The 17,063-nt window shown below is 39.6% G+C and overlaps 1 protein-coding gene across 1 annotated transcript in view; it reads right to left on the minus strand.

The window, feature by feature from the left end:
* Positions 1 to 2,094: 2,094 nt before the first annotated feature.
* kif6 (kinesin family member 6) overlaps positions 2,095 to 17,063 on the minus strand; it is a 51,538-nt gene continuing 36,569 nt past the window's right edge. Inside the window, exons 14-21 of the mRNA XM_029494293.1 lie at positions 13,453 to 13,555; positions 12,819 to 12,874; positions 7,455 to 7,505; positions 6,679 to 6,766; positions 6,418 to 6,553; positions 5,232 to 5,317; positions 2,992 to 3,125; positions 2,095 to 2,111 (exon numbers count right to left, since the gene is read on the minus strand). Coding sequence (XP_029350153.1) covers positions 2,095 to 2,111; positions 2,992 to 3,125; positions 5,232 to 5,317; positions 6,418 to 6,553; positions 6,679 to 6,766; positions 7,455 to 7,505; positions 12,819 to 12,874; positions 13,453 to 13,555 — 671 coding nt within the window. The remainder of the gene's footprint in view (positions 2,112 to 2,991; positions 3,126 to 5,231; positions 5,318 to 6,417; positions 6,554 to 6,678; positions 6,767 to 7,454; positions 7,506 to 12,818; positions 12,875 to 13,452; positions 13,556 to 17,063) is intronic.

Raw genomic sequence — 17,063 nt, forward strand, 5'->3', positions numbered from 1 at the left:
ATCTTACTGGAATTCATCACAGCTTTTCTCATTTGATTTTAATCCCCATGCCCAATTGCTGCCAGAAAGACGGCAGAAGTGGTTCTGTTCAGTGCGTTTCCTCTATGCGTTTTCTCCAGGGATGTTATCAGTCCGGGGGCCCCCTGATCATGTTGTTCTGGGAAATGTTCCCTGCACCTTCATTCCTTTTGTCCTTGTACAGCCCAGAGTTTATGAGCGGTGTTTTTATGTTTTTGGACCTGTCTTTACCCTGACGTTTTTGATACATGAACTTTTTTTTTTTTTATCTGATTAGCCCTTATACCTCATCCAGAGCTGGAGTAGATGTTTTCTAACTTACAGTCTTCAGTTGAGTTTGAGTCAGCTGATATATGCACTCACATTTAAATTTCCGTAGTGAACTCTCTCAATCTATCAGCACTTTCGCGAAAAATCTATTTCCTGCTCACTCTCACTGTCCGCAAATTGATGCTGGGCAAATGTTGTGCCGTCAAGTAAACAGTAAAAAGCGAAGTACATGGGAGTTGCTTTTAGAATAACATGATATTAAGTAACAATTCTGGCTATATTTGTAGAAAACCGAAATATCGACCGATGTGTCCTCCCTGCATTGAAGGAAACACTATGCTGGTTGTCTGAGCTAAGCTTTTTAATATACCGTATGAAGTATCTATTCAGGGTGATGAACCAAGTCATTGATGTGATTGAGAGAAAAAAAAAAAAAAACAGATAGTTTGACTTGTCCAAGGAAGGCTTCCTCTCCAAGGCAACTCTGCCTGGATGCAAATTGTGTAGCTGCTTGTCATCTGTCAAACAAATCAACACAAAACAATGCAAACACGTAGCTCCAGTGTTGTCAGGTCATCTGTTTGGAGGAGATGGCTCCAAGGTGATTCATGGCCAAGACTAACCAGGCACAATATAAGAAGGTGTGGAACTGTGGAATGAAATGAATCTATTGATTGAATGATGATACATGTTACTGCACATGTAACATGTATATGTACTGTGTCTTAATTTATGCCTGGCACTCACCTATAAGGTGTAACACCGGCAGCGTGCCTATATAGAGTGATGATGCAAAAGATTGCACAAAAATAAACTTTCACACTTCAGAATTGTTGGTTTGTTAGTGTCCATACATAATTATTCATTTTAGCACGGAATCATCCGTGCTGCAGGCAAAACACAGCTTTTGCTCAATTTGAATTTCAAATATTGCATCTTAAGGAAGCCTGTCTACACAATTCTCTAGGATATTTTCCTGCCACCAGTGCATGCTGGGATAGACTCCACCTTCCTCTGCACATGTACAGTAAACTGTGGTGATGAATATTGACTGTGTGATCTCTTACACAATGGCTTCAAATTTAAGAGAAAGACATGTTTATTCAAACCTTTGTAATACTGCATGGAAGAAGTTTCCAAGATCAAAAGCAATTAAAGGGCAAAAGCTATGAGAAAGCCATTTGCATAACTGATAAAACAGCTGTGGCAATGGATGTGACTGATTACAATCCCAAAATTGTATGACTTTTTTAATTTACATCTCTTACCGACATCTTCATGCAGAGTAAAGATCAATATTGGTGACACAGAAATGGTTTTTCACAATTTGTAATTCTGCCACTTTATTTTGGAAAAACCGCCACACTAATGTACACATATTTGATACATCTATTGGCATTTTATAAAAGAGAAATAATATGAAATCAGGTTGAAATATGAAATGTATTTACAATCACTCTGCATGTTGACCATTTGAAAAGCCATGGTTCATTACAACCTTAAACAGACACTAAACACACTTTTCTATTGCCTGCTCCTTCCTCTCATATCTAGAGAAAACATTTGTTCAGATCAAATGGCTGGCGCAGGCTATGATTTATACTGCTGCCCTCATCTTCAATAAGTATGTTGATGCATGGGACAATGGGGCAGGATATGAGGTGTGTGTTTTTGAGGAGCACTTTCTAAAAAGAAATTTGATATGTTCGTGATCACTTTTCCTATTAGTATGATTTTGTCACCTAACAGATGCAGAGTTTGCTCAGTGGAAAGACAGTGATAACTTCAGGCCTTGAGAACATCGTGTCACTGCTGAGGTAGGCCTGAAATGATCAAAAATACAAAAACACAAGGGTGACAAGAAATTAGCAGAAAAAACAAAGAAAAATTGAAGAAAAGATATGCAAACTATAGCATATTATTGTTCTGTCTGTTACTATATATCAGCTCCCTACACTTCCAAGCATGCACTGGTGACTCAAAAGCTGTTTTGATAGAAAGAATAGCACCTCACAAAGGTTAGCAAACAGTCAAGTAGAGGGGCTTTCCAGCTTAGGAGTGCCAAAAGTGAAGAGGTATGATGTGAGAGAGACAGAAACACATTTTCAGTAGTCAGTTGTGCTCCTCAGCTTGACTGTTTTTCTATGTGGTGTCCCTGCTTATTTGGCCATTGTTCTTTCTGTTCTTCAGACCTCAGTTGCTTGAAATAGCGGTAAACCGCAAGAGAGCCAAGTCCTTAGTAGTCTCTCACATTCAACAGCAACGAGAGAAGGGTCAAGGGAGAAGAGAGATGGCAAGAGGCCGAACCATATAAAAGCTACAGATGAGCAGAGAAGAGTATAAGGCTAAGATGGTGAGGGAGCCGTAAGAAGAATTTTCACTTATAGGCCTTAGCCTATAAAAGACAATCTCTATTTGTCATGCTGCCGCAAAACTAAGTGTGATGTGTACTCATGTTAAGCTCATAATTGGTATTTTATCAAGTGTTATGTATATACAGGTAATTTCTAATATAGAATATGAAAATATGAATTGCAACGTGAGCAAGTGAACTGAATCTCTCCAGGCCATAAAACAAGACATCTACACTAACGTAAACTTGGTTGCAGGGTTGTGTGGTTTGAGGCGTACATCACCAGAGGGCAGTATTGATCACGGAATACATACTGTGTGAGTGCCTAGCGTGCCTATATTCTTTTTTGCTTTGTGTGTATGGATTACCTGTTCTGTTGAGGAGGTTTTGCCTGGCTCTGACAAAGGCCAGGATGTCAGCATCGGTCTGCTGATCTCCAGTCAGGGGAATGGAGGAGGATGAGAGCTTGGTGGTGGAGAGAGCCCTGAAGTTGATGTGACGCATGGTTTATGAAAGAGTGCAAAGATTATACCAGAAAAGCACAGTTTCACAGTTTTGAAACAAGTAGGGACTTCATTATGCTAAAATCAATCAAGACTTTGATTTTTTTATCTGTGCAGTGTGTGTGTGTGTGTGTGTGTGTGTGTATGTGTACCACTGCTGTAAAATGTCTTCACTGTTCTTTGTCCAAGAGCCCAAGTTACCGGTTCCCTTGTATCATAAAGCCCCCATTTAAAACAATAGCATCTCTGTGCTACACATGCAGAAAAGCATTTATATCATGCACTGCTTTTAAAAAGTCTGTTTCAGCAGCAGCATTCAAGCAAGACCTTTTGATTTGGTCATAGGGTTTGGAGACATTACTTCACAAAGAAGTGAAAATTTATGGTCCCATTTATAGATGGAGAAAAAACATGGCGCAGCTGTATGGACAGATTTAAGGACTACTGCAAACATATAGGAACTGCTTCTGGCTTGGCTTGCATTTAGTGAGCCACTTGAAAAAATGCAAACATGCACAGTATTTAAATAAACTTGGTCTTGGTAAGTCCATAATGGCAGTAAAGAAAACGACACTGTCAAAATCTGGAAATCACACGAGATATTTTCATACAGCAGAGGAATTGTCTTATCTTAAGGAAGCCCAATGCAATATTTCCTAGAATTTAGAGCTTGGTTATAGAATTTCCAGAGCAGGCTCAATATGCTGAACGGATGGAGAGAGACATTTAAGCTGCTGTAACACATAAAAACAATGCTATTTATTACTATCCAGCAAGCCCCTCTCCTCATGTACCTCCACTCAGGTGAGGGAGTGGAGTCAGTTACTCTCCCATCCATCGACGTATCATGCCACACAGGGACAGGTGTTAAGGGGGGTATGTCTCTGGGGTTCAGGCTTCTGAAATTCACAAAGGCACATTAATTACATTCTTAATATGATTAGGATGAAGTGTCACACTTAGGGAAGACTGATTGAGTGAAGATGGGCCAACCTTGAATCGTGAACAGATGAGGTGGAGTCTGGATTCGGGTTTCTGCCTGCTGGTAGGTCTCTGAACGTGCTGCACAGACCAGGTGCACTATGAGATAAGAAGGCATTTCATGAAGACATACAAAGAAAGAAGAAGAATCTTTTATTGTCCTTGTAGACACACTGAGGCCAATTCACACACAACAAAATTACATTTACACTCTGAGATACGTATATATACGTATCTCAGAATTTTACACAAAATTTAATCCCTCAGTGTGTATATATATATATATATGCCTTGCTCAAGGGCACCTAAGCGGTTCCCTGGAGAAGGACTGGCATCTCTCCATCCACCAGTCCACACTCCACATTTCGTCGTCCGGGCTGGGACGTGACCAGCGACTCTCCAGTGACTCTAAGCCATTCCCAACCCACTGAGACACTGCCGCTTAGCATAAACCAAAGATTTTTTGTCGAACATTAATAAAGATTGCTTCACTGTCATACCATTCAAACCATCAAAGAATGATGCAAAAACAATTGGGGACATATGGCCTGGATTATTTTTCACTGTTTCATATTCTTCAGCACTTTCTGCAGTACAACCAACCATGAAGCAATGTGAAGGCAACTTGGGCTCAGCTTGGGTCTTCACATATTGTATATGTACAACAGAAATGGAACAAGATTTCAATGTATAGCATTTATGGTATTTTGTATTTTTCATTTTATTTTATTTTATCATACTTAATTTTCCTGATTAAGGGATTAACAAAGGTACATTTTTATCTCATATCATCTTTTCTTAAATGAATGAATCAAAAATGACGGGAAGTAATATCACCATTACCTTTTAACATTTGTTCCACGAACACAAGCTGCAGGTCGATGGACATTTAAGTGGAATTCGAACAAATTGTTAAAAAACAAACAAAACAAAAAAAGAAGCAACAAATTAAGCAGAAGTGAGTCATGGTGATGGGAGGGTGCTTTTGTTACTTTGTAACTTTGGACTTGGACTTTTATTTACATTTTTAAGTAAGTATAAGTGGTGCAGGGATAGACAGTTGGACAGTGAGTCATCTTTTAAATGAATCAGAGAAGATGTCTCACCATAATCCTGGAGTGCTGGGTGAGGATGGCTGCATGTTTCCACCTGGTGACCCCGAGTGACATCTGGCTGCCTCTGTCTCTGGGGCCTTGGTCATAATCAGTTAAAAAAAAAAAAAAAAAAAAGACACATGAACACCAAAACACAGATTAAGGGATGAGAGAGCCTATGGTATTTTGTGTCTCATTGCTCCATTGTGTCTCCAAGTGAAAATTGAATCCATTACACAAACTTTAATCCCTTACACATGTGCCATTTGTCCTAAACAGACCAATAAATGCCTAAGTCTGTTATATATGTACTGGAGAGGCAAAAAGGCTGCTTCCTACTGGTAAGATCAAAACCTGCACGTCTGTCAGACGTCCTCTTTGTCATTGAGTTACATATTCCCGTTGCTCAGATGTGATATTGTTCTCCATTCATAAGAAAGAACCTTCAGAAGAGGGGAGCTTACAGTGTCTGCTGGTCAGATGTTGCTGCTTAGCATCTTTTTTGTGGTGGCGTTCTCAGATGTGCACAGCAGCCATTGGGGCCAAGAAACGCATGCAAGACCTAGTTCTCTCTAAACCAGCATTATTCATAATTTGTGAGCATTCAACTCATCTCTGTGGAAGCTTTTGTAAACACTGTCTGTCACCATACTGTATGAACCTCTTTACTATTTGAACACAAACACAAAACTATTATTACAGACCGAAATAAACACTGACTCACTTCTCCCCCGCTATGGTGCTGTAAAGCTTCATGCACATGTTGTCCTTGTTAAGATTGGAACTTCTGAAGCTGTGTATTGATGCTGTTGTTGTCTTGCCTCTAAACTGCTCCCCAGGCCCTTGAATGGGTCACATGGAACTCTGTAAAAATATGTCTCTGTGTATTTGCCTCCTACAATCTTCCCACCAGGGCTCATTCAGCATGATGTTGAACAGAGGTAGCAAGGGTCACACTGGTGCCTTAAAATCCTCCTAAGCTAGAGACACATGCACATCATCCGACACAAGCTAACACGCCCATTGAGGCCATCGCTGAGGAAAACCTCCATAAATACAGAGACAGAAATGAACACAGAAGCCTACCTGTCTCATGTGAGGAACATCTTTGACGTGCTTACCTGGCAGTTCTGTCATGTGACCAAAGCTTAATGTGGTGCTGTCATGTTGACTGATAGAGGAAGGTAAGGCCAGTCACCTGCACACTAAAAGTCTCCTGGTTCCACCACTTATGGAAGTCCCTCTGGAGTTTGACCTTTGCCCTCTCCAGCAACAGCTGCAGGTGCTCAATCTCTGTCCTCAATGCTTTTAGCCGGTCAATGGAGCTCTTGTAACTGACAGGAGATATTGTCCACATTACACAGCATCTGCTTTGTCTTTTCAATCTAAGCAGGGTCTTGGGAGAAACAATGAAAACATGCTAAGGTATTCCAACAAAATGCACTTTCATTTCACTCACGCCTTTCTCTCTTGCTCAATGTGTTTGCACAGGTTTTCTTCCACAGAGTCCACCTCCTCCTCAGCCTCTGTGTAATTCCCCATCACACCTACAGTAAAATTGGGTGCACACAAAGCAAGGAAAGTCTTAAAGACAGATAAAAATTTGTGAGGACACATTATTGATAAAATCATGTTTGTGTTCAGAAGCTAGTATGCCTGTGTTGTGTACATGTGAGAGCATTTCCTTAACACAGCGTTTAAATATTGGCCCAGGATAATAGTTGCCAGGCTGCTGTGAGACCTTCTCTGATGCCGGGCTCAAAATAACAAGAAAAGCCTTTGGCGTCTAAATATGTTTGTATGCTTTACAACCAGATTTCCCCATCAAAGCATTTATGTCACTGATCAAAACAGTCAGAAAAGACAAAATGAGGGAGTTTCAGAGTTGTGCCGCCCAGACCTTGGTCACTGAGCTTTCAGTCACAAGCCTACTGCAAAGGCTTTGAAGTGGGCACTGCATCACATACAGTTCAAGAGAACCCGCAAAGTGTTTACCATACTGTTCTGAGAGTTCAGTATCAAAAACATGACAAAAGAGTCACCCCTTGTGACATCTATGTTCCTCCTGTCCCGATGTAGACTGGATTCTCTCAGATACTGTGAGCTTGGCAGATTCTACATACACCCATCCATCTTTAGCTGTTGGTGTGGATGGACTTGGGTATCTTGCTGCTCTTCTAAAAAGACACGATTAAAGGTTTGTTGTTGTAAAATCCACTGTCAGCTGGAGCTTACCACGAGCTGCCCGCTGTCTCCTCCGCATCTCCAGCTGCTTCTTCAACTCATCTGAAAAACAGGGGTGTGGATTTTATTTTATTATATTTTATTTCAAAAATCATTTTCAACAAGAAATATACATAAGAAATACACTTGATCAAATCTTTGCCATGAAATGGAAATGAGATGTATTTTTGAAACATGCTGAGAGGGACATTGTAAAATGTAAAAATCAAACATTGCTCTCTGGTGGACAAAATGTGATTGTTACATTTTCTCTAAGTGACCTAAACCTAAAGTCTTTTGTTCACCATGAGTCATTCATGAAATATTTTAACAGCTCCATTTTACACTATCCAATGAACAAAGAAAACTATGGAACAACTAAACAGCTGTCATCATCTTTACTTAGAGATATTTTGAGTTAGCTGTCTTTCAGTAACAACCATTGCCATTTTCACTTACATAATTCGCAGGTCTTTCACGGATGAACTTACCACTTGAGTTGTTACAGTATGTCATTGTCTTTAGACAGGCCACACTGCTGAGTGACACACAAACATTCTCCTCTCTCAACTCTCACTTTGTCTCTTCTGCTACTAACATCGGAAAGGCATATTCTATAGCAGATTTCTCTGATTTATTCTATCTGTCTCGCTTCCCCTAATGGGTAGAAGCAATGTTTCATTTGTGATGCAGTGTTTCAGTGGCAATGATTTTAAGTAAATGCACAAAAGTATTTTGTACAAGCCATATCTGAGGCAAGTTCTATGTACACCAAACATCAAACTAATGGAATCATTTAGGATGTATAACGCGTCAGACATTGAGATGAGTGAATGAACAGAGCAATTATGAAGCCAACTGAGTGATAAAAGGGGCATTGAGTGACATAAAACTGACATTTCAAAGGCTCTAGTTTATAATTTGACTGTTGCCACCTTGTTTTTTGAAACCACACTTGGATGAGAATGTGGAGCTGAGGATGATTGAGAGCTGATCTGACTTACACAGTAGCCATGCACTAATTCCTTTCCTGCTTGATGGTCTATGTTCCTCTACATGGGGCCATCATTTAACAATCAACATCATATTCCATTATATAAGACTTGAAACCAGAAACTGAGACCATAAATTTAGAAAAAAAAATTCTGAGTGAATAGATTAGTTTAGAAGTAGGGACATTTTCCCAAAGATTTCAATACAATTCCCTCTTTCAGCCTTTTCCCTATTCAGGGTCACCACAACAAGTCAGCTCTTTGACTTGCATGAGTGATCTGGCAACATTTTAAGTCAGATGCCCTTTCTGTGCCAAGTTTCCCCATTTATCACGACCACTGTTTGCGTTGTGGCTGGGGTTTGAACCCAGGGCCTCTGCATGCATGCAGCTCTACCACTGAGCTACATCCCATGGCCAAATAGTCAATACAATCTGACTTCATTTTACAACCAGTGGAGTTGCCCCCTGATGATCGTTCAGCATCAGCTTCTCTTTACAGCTCTACTGCATCCACTTTTATAGATGTCACTTGGAGCCAATCCCAGCTGACATTGGGCCACTGTGCAGTCCACCCTGGACAGCGGGCTTATTGTATATAGAGACTAACAGATCTGCAATAAAGGCGACTTAGAAACCAAATGTGAATGTCTTTGCTCTGTGGGAGGACGCTGGACAACCTGAGGGAACCCATGCAGTCTCAGGAAGAACATGCAAACTCCGCACAGAATTTTGGGTGGGGCTTCATACTCAGACTCTTCTTGCTGTGAAGTGCTAATGCTAGCTGCCCAATCTAAAAATAGAAATCCAAAAATAAGAACAGTAGCTGAAGCCACATTTTGTGAAAAGTTGGGTATGTGAAGACACCTTTTCATACAACACCTCTTTGCTGCTATAACAGTTGGATTAGAGCTGTTGCTTTGCCAGAGAAGACACAGAAAGCATTTAAGACAAACATCGGTCCTGCTGAAATTACCTTGAGTAAAGCTGGGTATCATATAACATTATCAAAAACTTCAGGCTCAGTTTAACAGCATCTCACAAGGTGCCACTGTTGAATGTTTTAAATCAGTTTGCAATTTGCCCATGCAACAGACAGGCCAGCTAATGTATTTTTTAAAAGCAGACTAGGGTTTGGAGTTAACATTGCCAGTGGAGATGTGAATGGATGATCTGAAATGTAATAAATGGCCCACACAAGGACATAATTTATCCATGATAGCAGTGCTTTTCCACTTACTATTGGGTATGAATCAGAGTTGGAAAACCACGTGTTATCATACAAAGTGAATTTGCTGGGTTGCTGGGAATATAAATGAAGTGAGATGCCCTGTGGCTTTAAATCATGGTCAGATAGGAAGCCCTCGTCTTCTGGACAGACACAGCCCTCACAAACAAGCCACCACTTATTGACATATAGTCCTCTTTTTCATTACAACAAAAATAAAGAGATGTTTATACTATAATTATGAAGTGAGCACATGACAGCAGTATGAAGACCACCCCTAGTAATTTTGCATTAAGCATCATGACAGTAAATTAGCTCTAAATGGCCCAGGAAACACACTGCAACTTAAGAAAATACATGTAAAAAGCAAAAGCACATTCGTCTTTTTGATTGTGGTATGCAGTTGTGTGTATATGTTGACAAATTGATGAAGCCGTTTCCTGAATTTGTTTGTGTTTTGTCAATTTGCATGCATTCGTTAACTTCTCAAGGCAACTGTACTTAATGATACCCTCAGTGCTCTACTGTAACAAAATGTAATGCAGATGCATTCTGCACAATTTTCTACTGCTGTTTTTCTTGGACATTTGTCTAAAGTCATACACATCTGTGCAATGATTGAAGAGTCAAACAATAAAGACAAACCCTCGCTATTTTTGGTCTTTAGAGGCCATTAGCCGCCGAGACAGATTTCAAGTCAACAGCATTTTGGACCTTCACTGTCAAAAAAAAAAACAACCAAAACATTCCTTTAAGATAAATTTGCATACGTGTCAAGTAATAATGGTGTGTGGTGTGCTCACTGCAATACTTCATTACAGTTGGATGCTCTGCCATCTCTCCCAGGGCAAGGCAGTGAGCTCAACAGTACAAGCTCTTCCAAACCAATGCAGGGTTTCCCCCCACATCATCAGGAGACATGCTGTCGTCTTTAAGGACTGGTTTCAAGCTACAAGCCTCAATAAATATTTGGTGATTTTTGTGGCATGGAGGTTAAATGTGATATGCCACACAAATACCACAGTGAGTTAAGATCCAAACATCATACAAGCTACCCAGCTTCTCAATATCTAATTGGGTAACGATTCAAGCGCTCATGAACAACTGAAACATTATGTGCCCACGCTAATGAGAAAATCCTGTACAGCTACACAGACAATGCCAAGATGAGAGATGAATGACATTTCATAAACTACTCTTTTGGCAGCTGATGGTGTGATGCAGGTACATCATTGGAAGGTTTAGAATAAATCAAGTGGCTGATGGTTAAAAAGACAACATCTGCCTTTGGATTTAAATATTTTTGGAAATGACATACACCATGGGCTCTGGTTGAGTTTCCTTGTAATCTGTTTAAAAATACTTGGGTCTTTGGGTCACTTCAGCAAAGGTGAAGAGAGGAAGGCAGTCCCAAAGCAGATACCAGATGCTCTATTCACTTTACCACATAAATCCATTCACATCTGGCAGAAATATCAAGAGATGCTGCTCATTTTCAGCTGCCCTACACCTTTCATGCTGTAGAAGATCTGCATCGCTGGTCTTCCTGAATAAATATATATGTTTGCACTTTTTGGACATAGGGGCTCAGAATGTATGCTTCTCCAGTGAGAGTGGATTCCAAAGCTGTGTGTTGTAGCCAAGAACTATACTGTATACCAGGGAATTGTTTATACACAGATGTTTCCGTGGGCTACCGCCTCTCCTCTAGCTCCTGCTACGGACACTCATACTGGGTATATCCATCAGAAAAAGCAGCATTACGCTTCTGTCTATATTATGCTAACTGTTTCCATGTTCTACATTAACCATGAGACAAAGATAGTGTAAAATTTCCATGTGGGTCTTCCAAGATGGCAAGGAAAGACACTGAACTAAATATTATGGTTCTACTTTCCAGCCAGAAGAGGCAACCACCTTCCACTAAAAACACTGTCTCTCATCTTGGAAGAATGCAGCTCTATGCACCTAACAATGTAATAATATTTGACAGCATTGAGATTTTTGGGGATTTTTTTTCCATATTTGAATAAAAAGAAAAATTTGCTTAATACTTCTCACAAAAAAACAAAACAAAACTTAGATAAAGTAGTCAAAATCCAGTTTCTGAACATAGCGGTGATTACTGATTTTGACTTGCTAGTATTCTACATGTTGTCATTCCTGATTTCTGTGAGGTTTGACATGTGCAGGATATGACTGTGTCAGCTGCTAACGGGAGCCTGAAGAAAAAAAAATTAAAAAATCTAGCAGTGATAAATGTATTTTGGCTTTCATGAGGCCAAGAGGCAAATGCTACCAAACCACCAAGTGTGATCTGAGGCAGCCATGATGCCAGGGACTGGTGTGAGCTAAACCTAGCCATTTCAGAGGCATGTGTAATGAGTCACAAACACACACAGTCCAGGGAAATTCATGAATGTGGCTTGCAACTATAAATGCAAACCAGATTGAGCCCTAATAATACAAGTTAAAGTGTAGAAAACTCACTCTTAATGACGCTGGTGACAGGGATTGTCTTTCACTAGCCATGTGTTACTGAATAATGTAGCTTCAAATCAGTGTGGACTCTTTTCAATCTCTGATGAGGCCCTCTGGATGATAGTTCATCAAAATAATAGGCTAAGCAATTAACAGTTGTGTTAATGTGTTAATATACACTATTATCTACATGTACACACACACCAGACCAGTGAAACCTAGGACCAAAGGTGTAAACGTTGGGTTTATGCCCAGCCTTATTTTGGCATGACAAGGCTACCTGTCAAGGACATTACCCAGAAGAGCACAGGGGTGCGCTTAAAGAATTGCCATAAAACAGCCTGAGACAGTCTAATAAAAACTACAGGTTGGAAGACGAGGTGGGTGGAAATTAGAATGCCTCTCTGTCCTGGAAAAATTGTGGAATGTGCTGAACGACATTTCTCCACTCCAGGGAGAAGAAACTCTGACAGCGATCTGTTCATGAATGTTTTCCAGGCAGGTACACTGGCTAGCGTCTGCCGGGACCCAGGGAGCACAGATTAGCATTCAGCACAGCAGTGCTGATTTACCAGTGGCATTATTATGACAGCGACATACAGACCTGACTATGCTTACAGGTCCTAAATGTGATGTGAACCCGGCAAAGCTACTTTGACCTGTGGAAAGAACTTACTGACTTTAGTCCTGGCTTCAATGAGTTGCTCCCCAAGTCTCTTAGCCTCAGTTGACCTGTTCACAAGATCTTATGCATTAATTGCAGCATTAAAAAAACATTGTATAAAGTGAATATGGTGAAAGCATGCGCAATATTAAAAGCTCTATAGGCTATAAAGACTTAAAAGTGAGGCATTACATGCTAACATCAGATGCATAACACATTGCTGTTGCTGAATTACTTAGGAAAGTTTTACAGGTTTTTCTGATTCCAGACAAAAACAATACATTTATAAAATATCACATTCCCTGCAGGTGCTAATAATCCTAGTCAAAACCAGATGCTGTCAGCTGTATGGTGCCAATGGCCAAGGGGCAGTACATTCTGCCTTTATACAGAGCTTTCAATGAAATACAGCATCTTTTACGCAAAAAAAAAAAAAAAAATTAACATCTGTTTTAGTTGTTGTCATTAATTTCAATGATAAACATAGCTGTAGAATTATTTATTCAATGAAAAGATTTTGTGTGAAAGTAGGTTGTGGCCTAAAACTAAAAAAAGCACATAATTCTATTGCGTATGTTTAAATGACAAAAGGGCAATATCACAATGTAAAATAATTGTCTCACAACTTGTCCTACTGGTCACCAACCTCTCCCTGAGTATGTTCTTGTTGTCTTCAATGGTCGGATAGTCCTCATGGTCTCTTATGAAAGTCTCATAAGCCTCTTGCTTTCCCATAGACAGCTGTGGACCTGAAGGAAGAAACATCAAATAATTGAAGTAGTCTTCATATCAACGGGTCCATGATAAAATAACTTCTACCATACAGATGACCATCCTATTCAAGACTTTGTCCCTGTCATAGCACTGATAGAAATGTACTAAGTATGGGAAATTGTGTCAGGTCTAGGTTCCCATATCCACAGGTACTTAACTCCAATCTGGCAGCCAGATGTGAGCCAGAGTCCCACAGACTCAGTTGACCTCCTGCCTATTATTAATTACAAAACTGTATGACTATTAGCCTGCCATTCAAGGTTTGGAGACAAATAAACACAAACATAATCATCAGTTGTAAACATGTCAGGATAGCTGAGTTAATGCCCCCCTATGTGGCAAGTTGCCAAATGTAAGGAAACATCATTTTGGGAAAAACATCCTGCTGACTGTTGAATTTTATTTTTATAAGCCAGTCGTATTATTTAATGAGCATCTTTATTGAAATTCTGCACATCTGGTTTAAAGAAATAAAAATATTGTTTCTTTTTACCAGTGAATATTGGATTTAAATTAATTTGAAAATAATAACATAGTAATAACACCAAAGAACATTTACAGCCTGTAATAATGGTGCAAGACCCTGCTCACTGATTGTAACTGGAAGGCAGTTGCTAGTAATGCTGCTGATTGTTATTAATTCGTGGGGTTAATGTGCAAGCAAAGCAATTTTACCATGTGTTTTTTCATTTTCACTGGACGTTATGTTTTAGTCAGTTAATTGAAGTTACTGGGAGCAAACAGACAAAAACTCAAACTCAGAAGTTCAAACTCCAAGGCAGAGACAGAGACATGAAAACAAGAGGGACTTTTTATTGTGAGGAATTTTAGTGACATAATGTCAAAATGATAATGCTTTGTGTCTTGTCTGCTTCTGTGTTGAGCTCGCAGGAGTTCAAAATTGGCAGTTAATTATTAAAGACTGCTGCATGATTATTTGTTTATTTGTTTGTGTTATTGTCTGACAACTTTAATTTACTTAAAAAAAAAAAAAAAACATGGTTGAAATGTAGTTCCACTGACTCTTAGAAGTGAGTGCATTTAGCTCACAGAAAAACCACAGATCCATCCAACACAGATCCAACTCTCTCTTGTGTGATAAAATTCAGTACAAATAACAAGTAATTGTGGGGAATTGTGAAATTTTGGATTTTCAACAAACTAACAGCTTTTCCAGAATGCAAGACTCCACTGGAGTGCATATTAGCTAATCTTAGAATACAGGCCAGCATGATTTTGCTCTTTCTGTGTGAGTAAAAACCCAAAACTTCACAAAAACCTCCAATGAATTCACTCTTGTTAGGAGCATATGTGACAAAGCTCCTCTAACTGAAGACATACACAGGACAGTAACTCATCTGAGAAGAATTGTAGGATAGTTTTGGAATTTAATTTCTTTATTTTTGGAAAGTCCTGATTAAAACCAGCACACATCCCACAGGCATATGTCGCAAGAGCCAACCTCACCGAATCAGCTTGAGGGTTTCTTCATTCAATATGAGAGTAAAGAACAACCACATTCCAGAAATATCTAAGAGTGATATGACATCATATTATGTTGTACTAAAATCATCTGTGGGATAGTGAAATCACATGGACCGTAGTCCAACTTTCCTAATTCTTTTTTTCCATGCTGACAAACCACAGAGGTTTTACTGGAGAGGTATGTGTTGATAATATTGCTGCTGTTTCAACAAATTTTAGAAATGAAATAGCATCAAAATGATGTATGACTCGATTGCATAGCAAGGCTAGCTTAAGAAATGCAGATGTCTGTGATTGGCTGACTGTGTGCTCCAATTACAACATTGGCTAGCCAGTTAAGTGTTGGATGGACCACAGTGCTCTTTCAAAACAAATGAGTTTATATTGCCATCATGTCATCATTAGGTGTTTACAGACAGTGTTGTCAATTTAGCCAATCCTCTGCATTTTTTTTTATCTAGATTAGTGTCACCCAGATTCTTTTATGTGTTAGAATCTCCCCATCTCTCCTCCTATCTCTGTGACACAATTTACAGCTGTAGCCCAAGAGCAAAAAAGACTGTCTAGCTTTTGCCAAGGCTCATGTTGAAAAATGTGAAGATTAGGACTCCATCTTTTGGAGGGAAGAGACAGAGATAAATCTTTCTGGCACTGATCTGTTCCAAACTGTATGGCGATACAAGGGCCAGGAGTTCACAGAAAACAGTTTGGTACCTGCAGAAAAGCATGGTGGTGGTGCAGTTGTCGGGGAGATGCATTACATCAACGGTAGCATGAATTTAAAGACGTACTGTAAAATTCATTCATTCATGTTCACACGCTTATCTGCTTCCGGGTTGCGGGGGAGTGCTGGAGCCAATCCCAGTGACTGTCTGGATGTAAATGCTCCTCCAATAGAAACTCTTTGTGTCAATTCTTTTTGAAACAGCAACAGCCATGACGTGGTGAAAGTCCATTGTGGTATTGGTTGCCAGCTGACCAATCCTGTAACTTAATAGTCAGTGATCCATACTCAGTTAGCCGGTAAGTCACAGATATGCATAACATAGAGTTGGCCCCACCACTGCAGTCCAGACAAAAATCACTTTCTGACAAATATGGCAACTTGGACAAAGCCTAATCTACTTTTCAAAGAAGACAGTGGCCAGTAAAAAAGGGGACGTAGCTTGGAAGCAACCGGAGCTTCACAGGTAGTCTAAATTTGTTACACTGTCATTAGAAGTATTAGAAGTTAGAAGTATTTTGGTTGATGGTAATAGAGTTATATTTCTAGGTCCAATTCTGGCTCTTTGATCTCCTGTAGTCTACAGAGTCCCAGGCCTTTGGTAAGATGACAGAAGTGTGTGGAGGGCCTGGTAGAATCATCAGCATCTCATTACCTACTAGCAGGATTTACATTAAGATCTAATTCCCTGTAAGTCTCAAGCCGCTTTTCAGGATATAGTCACCAACCTGAATTACAACAGGAACACTTTCTCCATTCACTAGCCATCTCTTCAAACTAGAAAAATGATCCTGAGAAACACAGACAGAGGACACTGTACATCGGTACCCGTGAAGGTAGACGAAAAATCTGCGTCAGAAAAACACACAGGTAACTTACAGAGACAGACAGAGAGCAATCAATTTAAAGACACATAGTTCAAATCTAATGCTATGAGGAAATCAAAATTTTGCACTGTATGGAAACAGTGTCCATCAGGAACTATAAAAAGCCTCATTTTATTTTGTTCAGCAAAAAAAAAAAAAAAAAAGCTCAGTATAGAAAGATGTACTAAGGAAAGAGTCAATTATACGCCATTTAGTAAGCATGAATGTTTTCCATGGAAAGGTCATCATCATTAAATTTGCAGTTAATCTTCAGGGGAAAGCAAATACCCTCCTGTAACCATAGAGTTTGTTGGCCACATCAATAGACTCCCCAGTTTGAACCTGAATTAAAACATACATAAACATTCAGTGACCCATGGAGGAAATGATAAGTGCATTGCATTTGTC

Source organism: Echeneis naucrates, chromosome 22, assembly GCF_900963305.1.
Source record: "Echeneis naucrates chromosome 22, fEcheNa1.1, whole genome shotgun sequence".
In the NCBI taxonomy this organism is placed as follows: Eukaryota; Metazoa; Chordata; class Actinopteri; order Carangiformes; family Echeneidae; genus Echeneis; species Echeneis naucrates.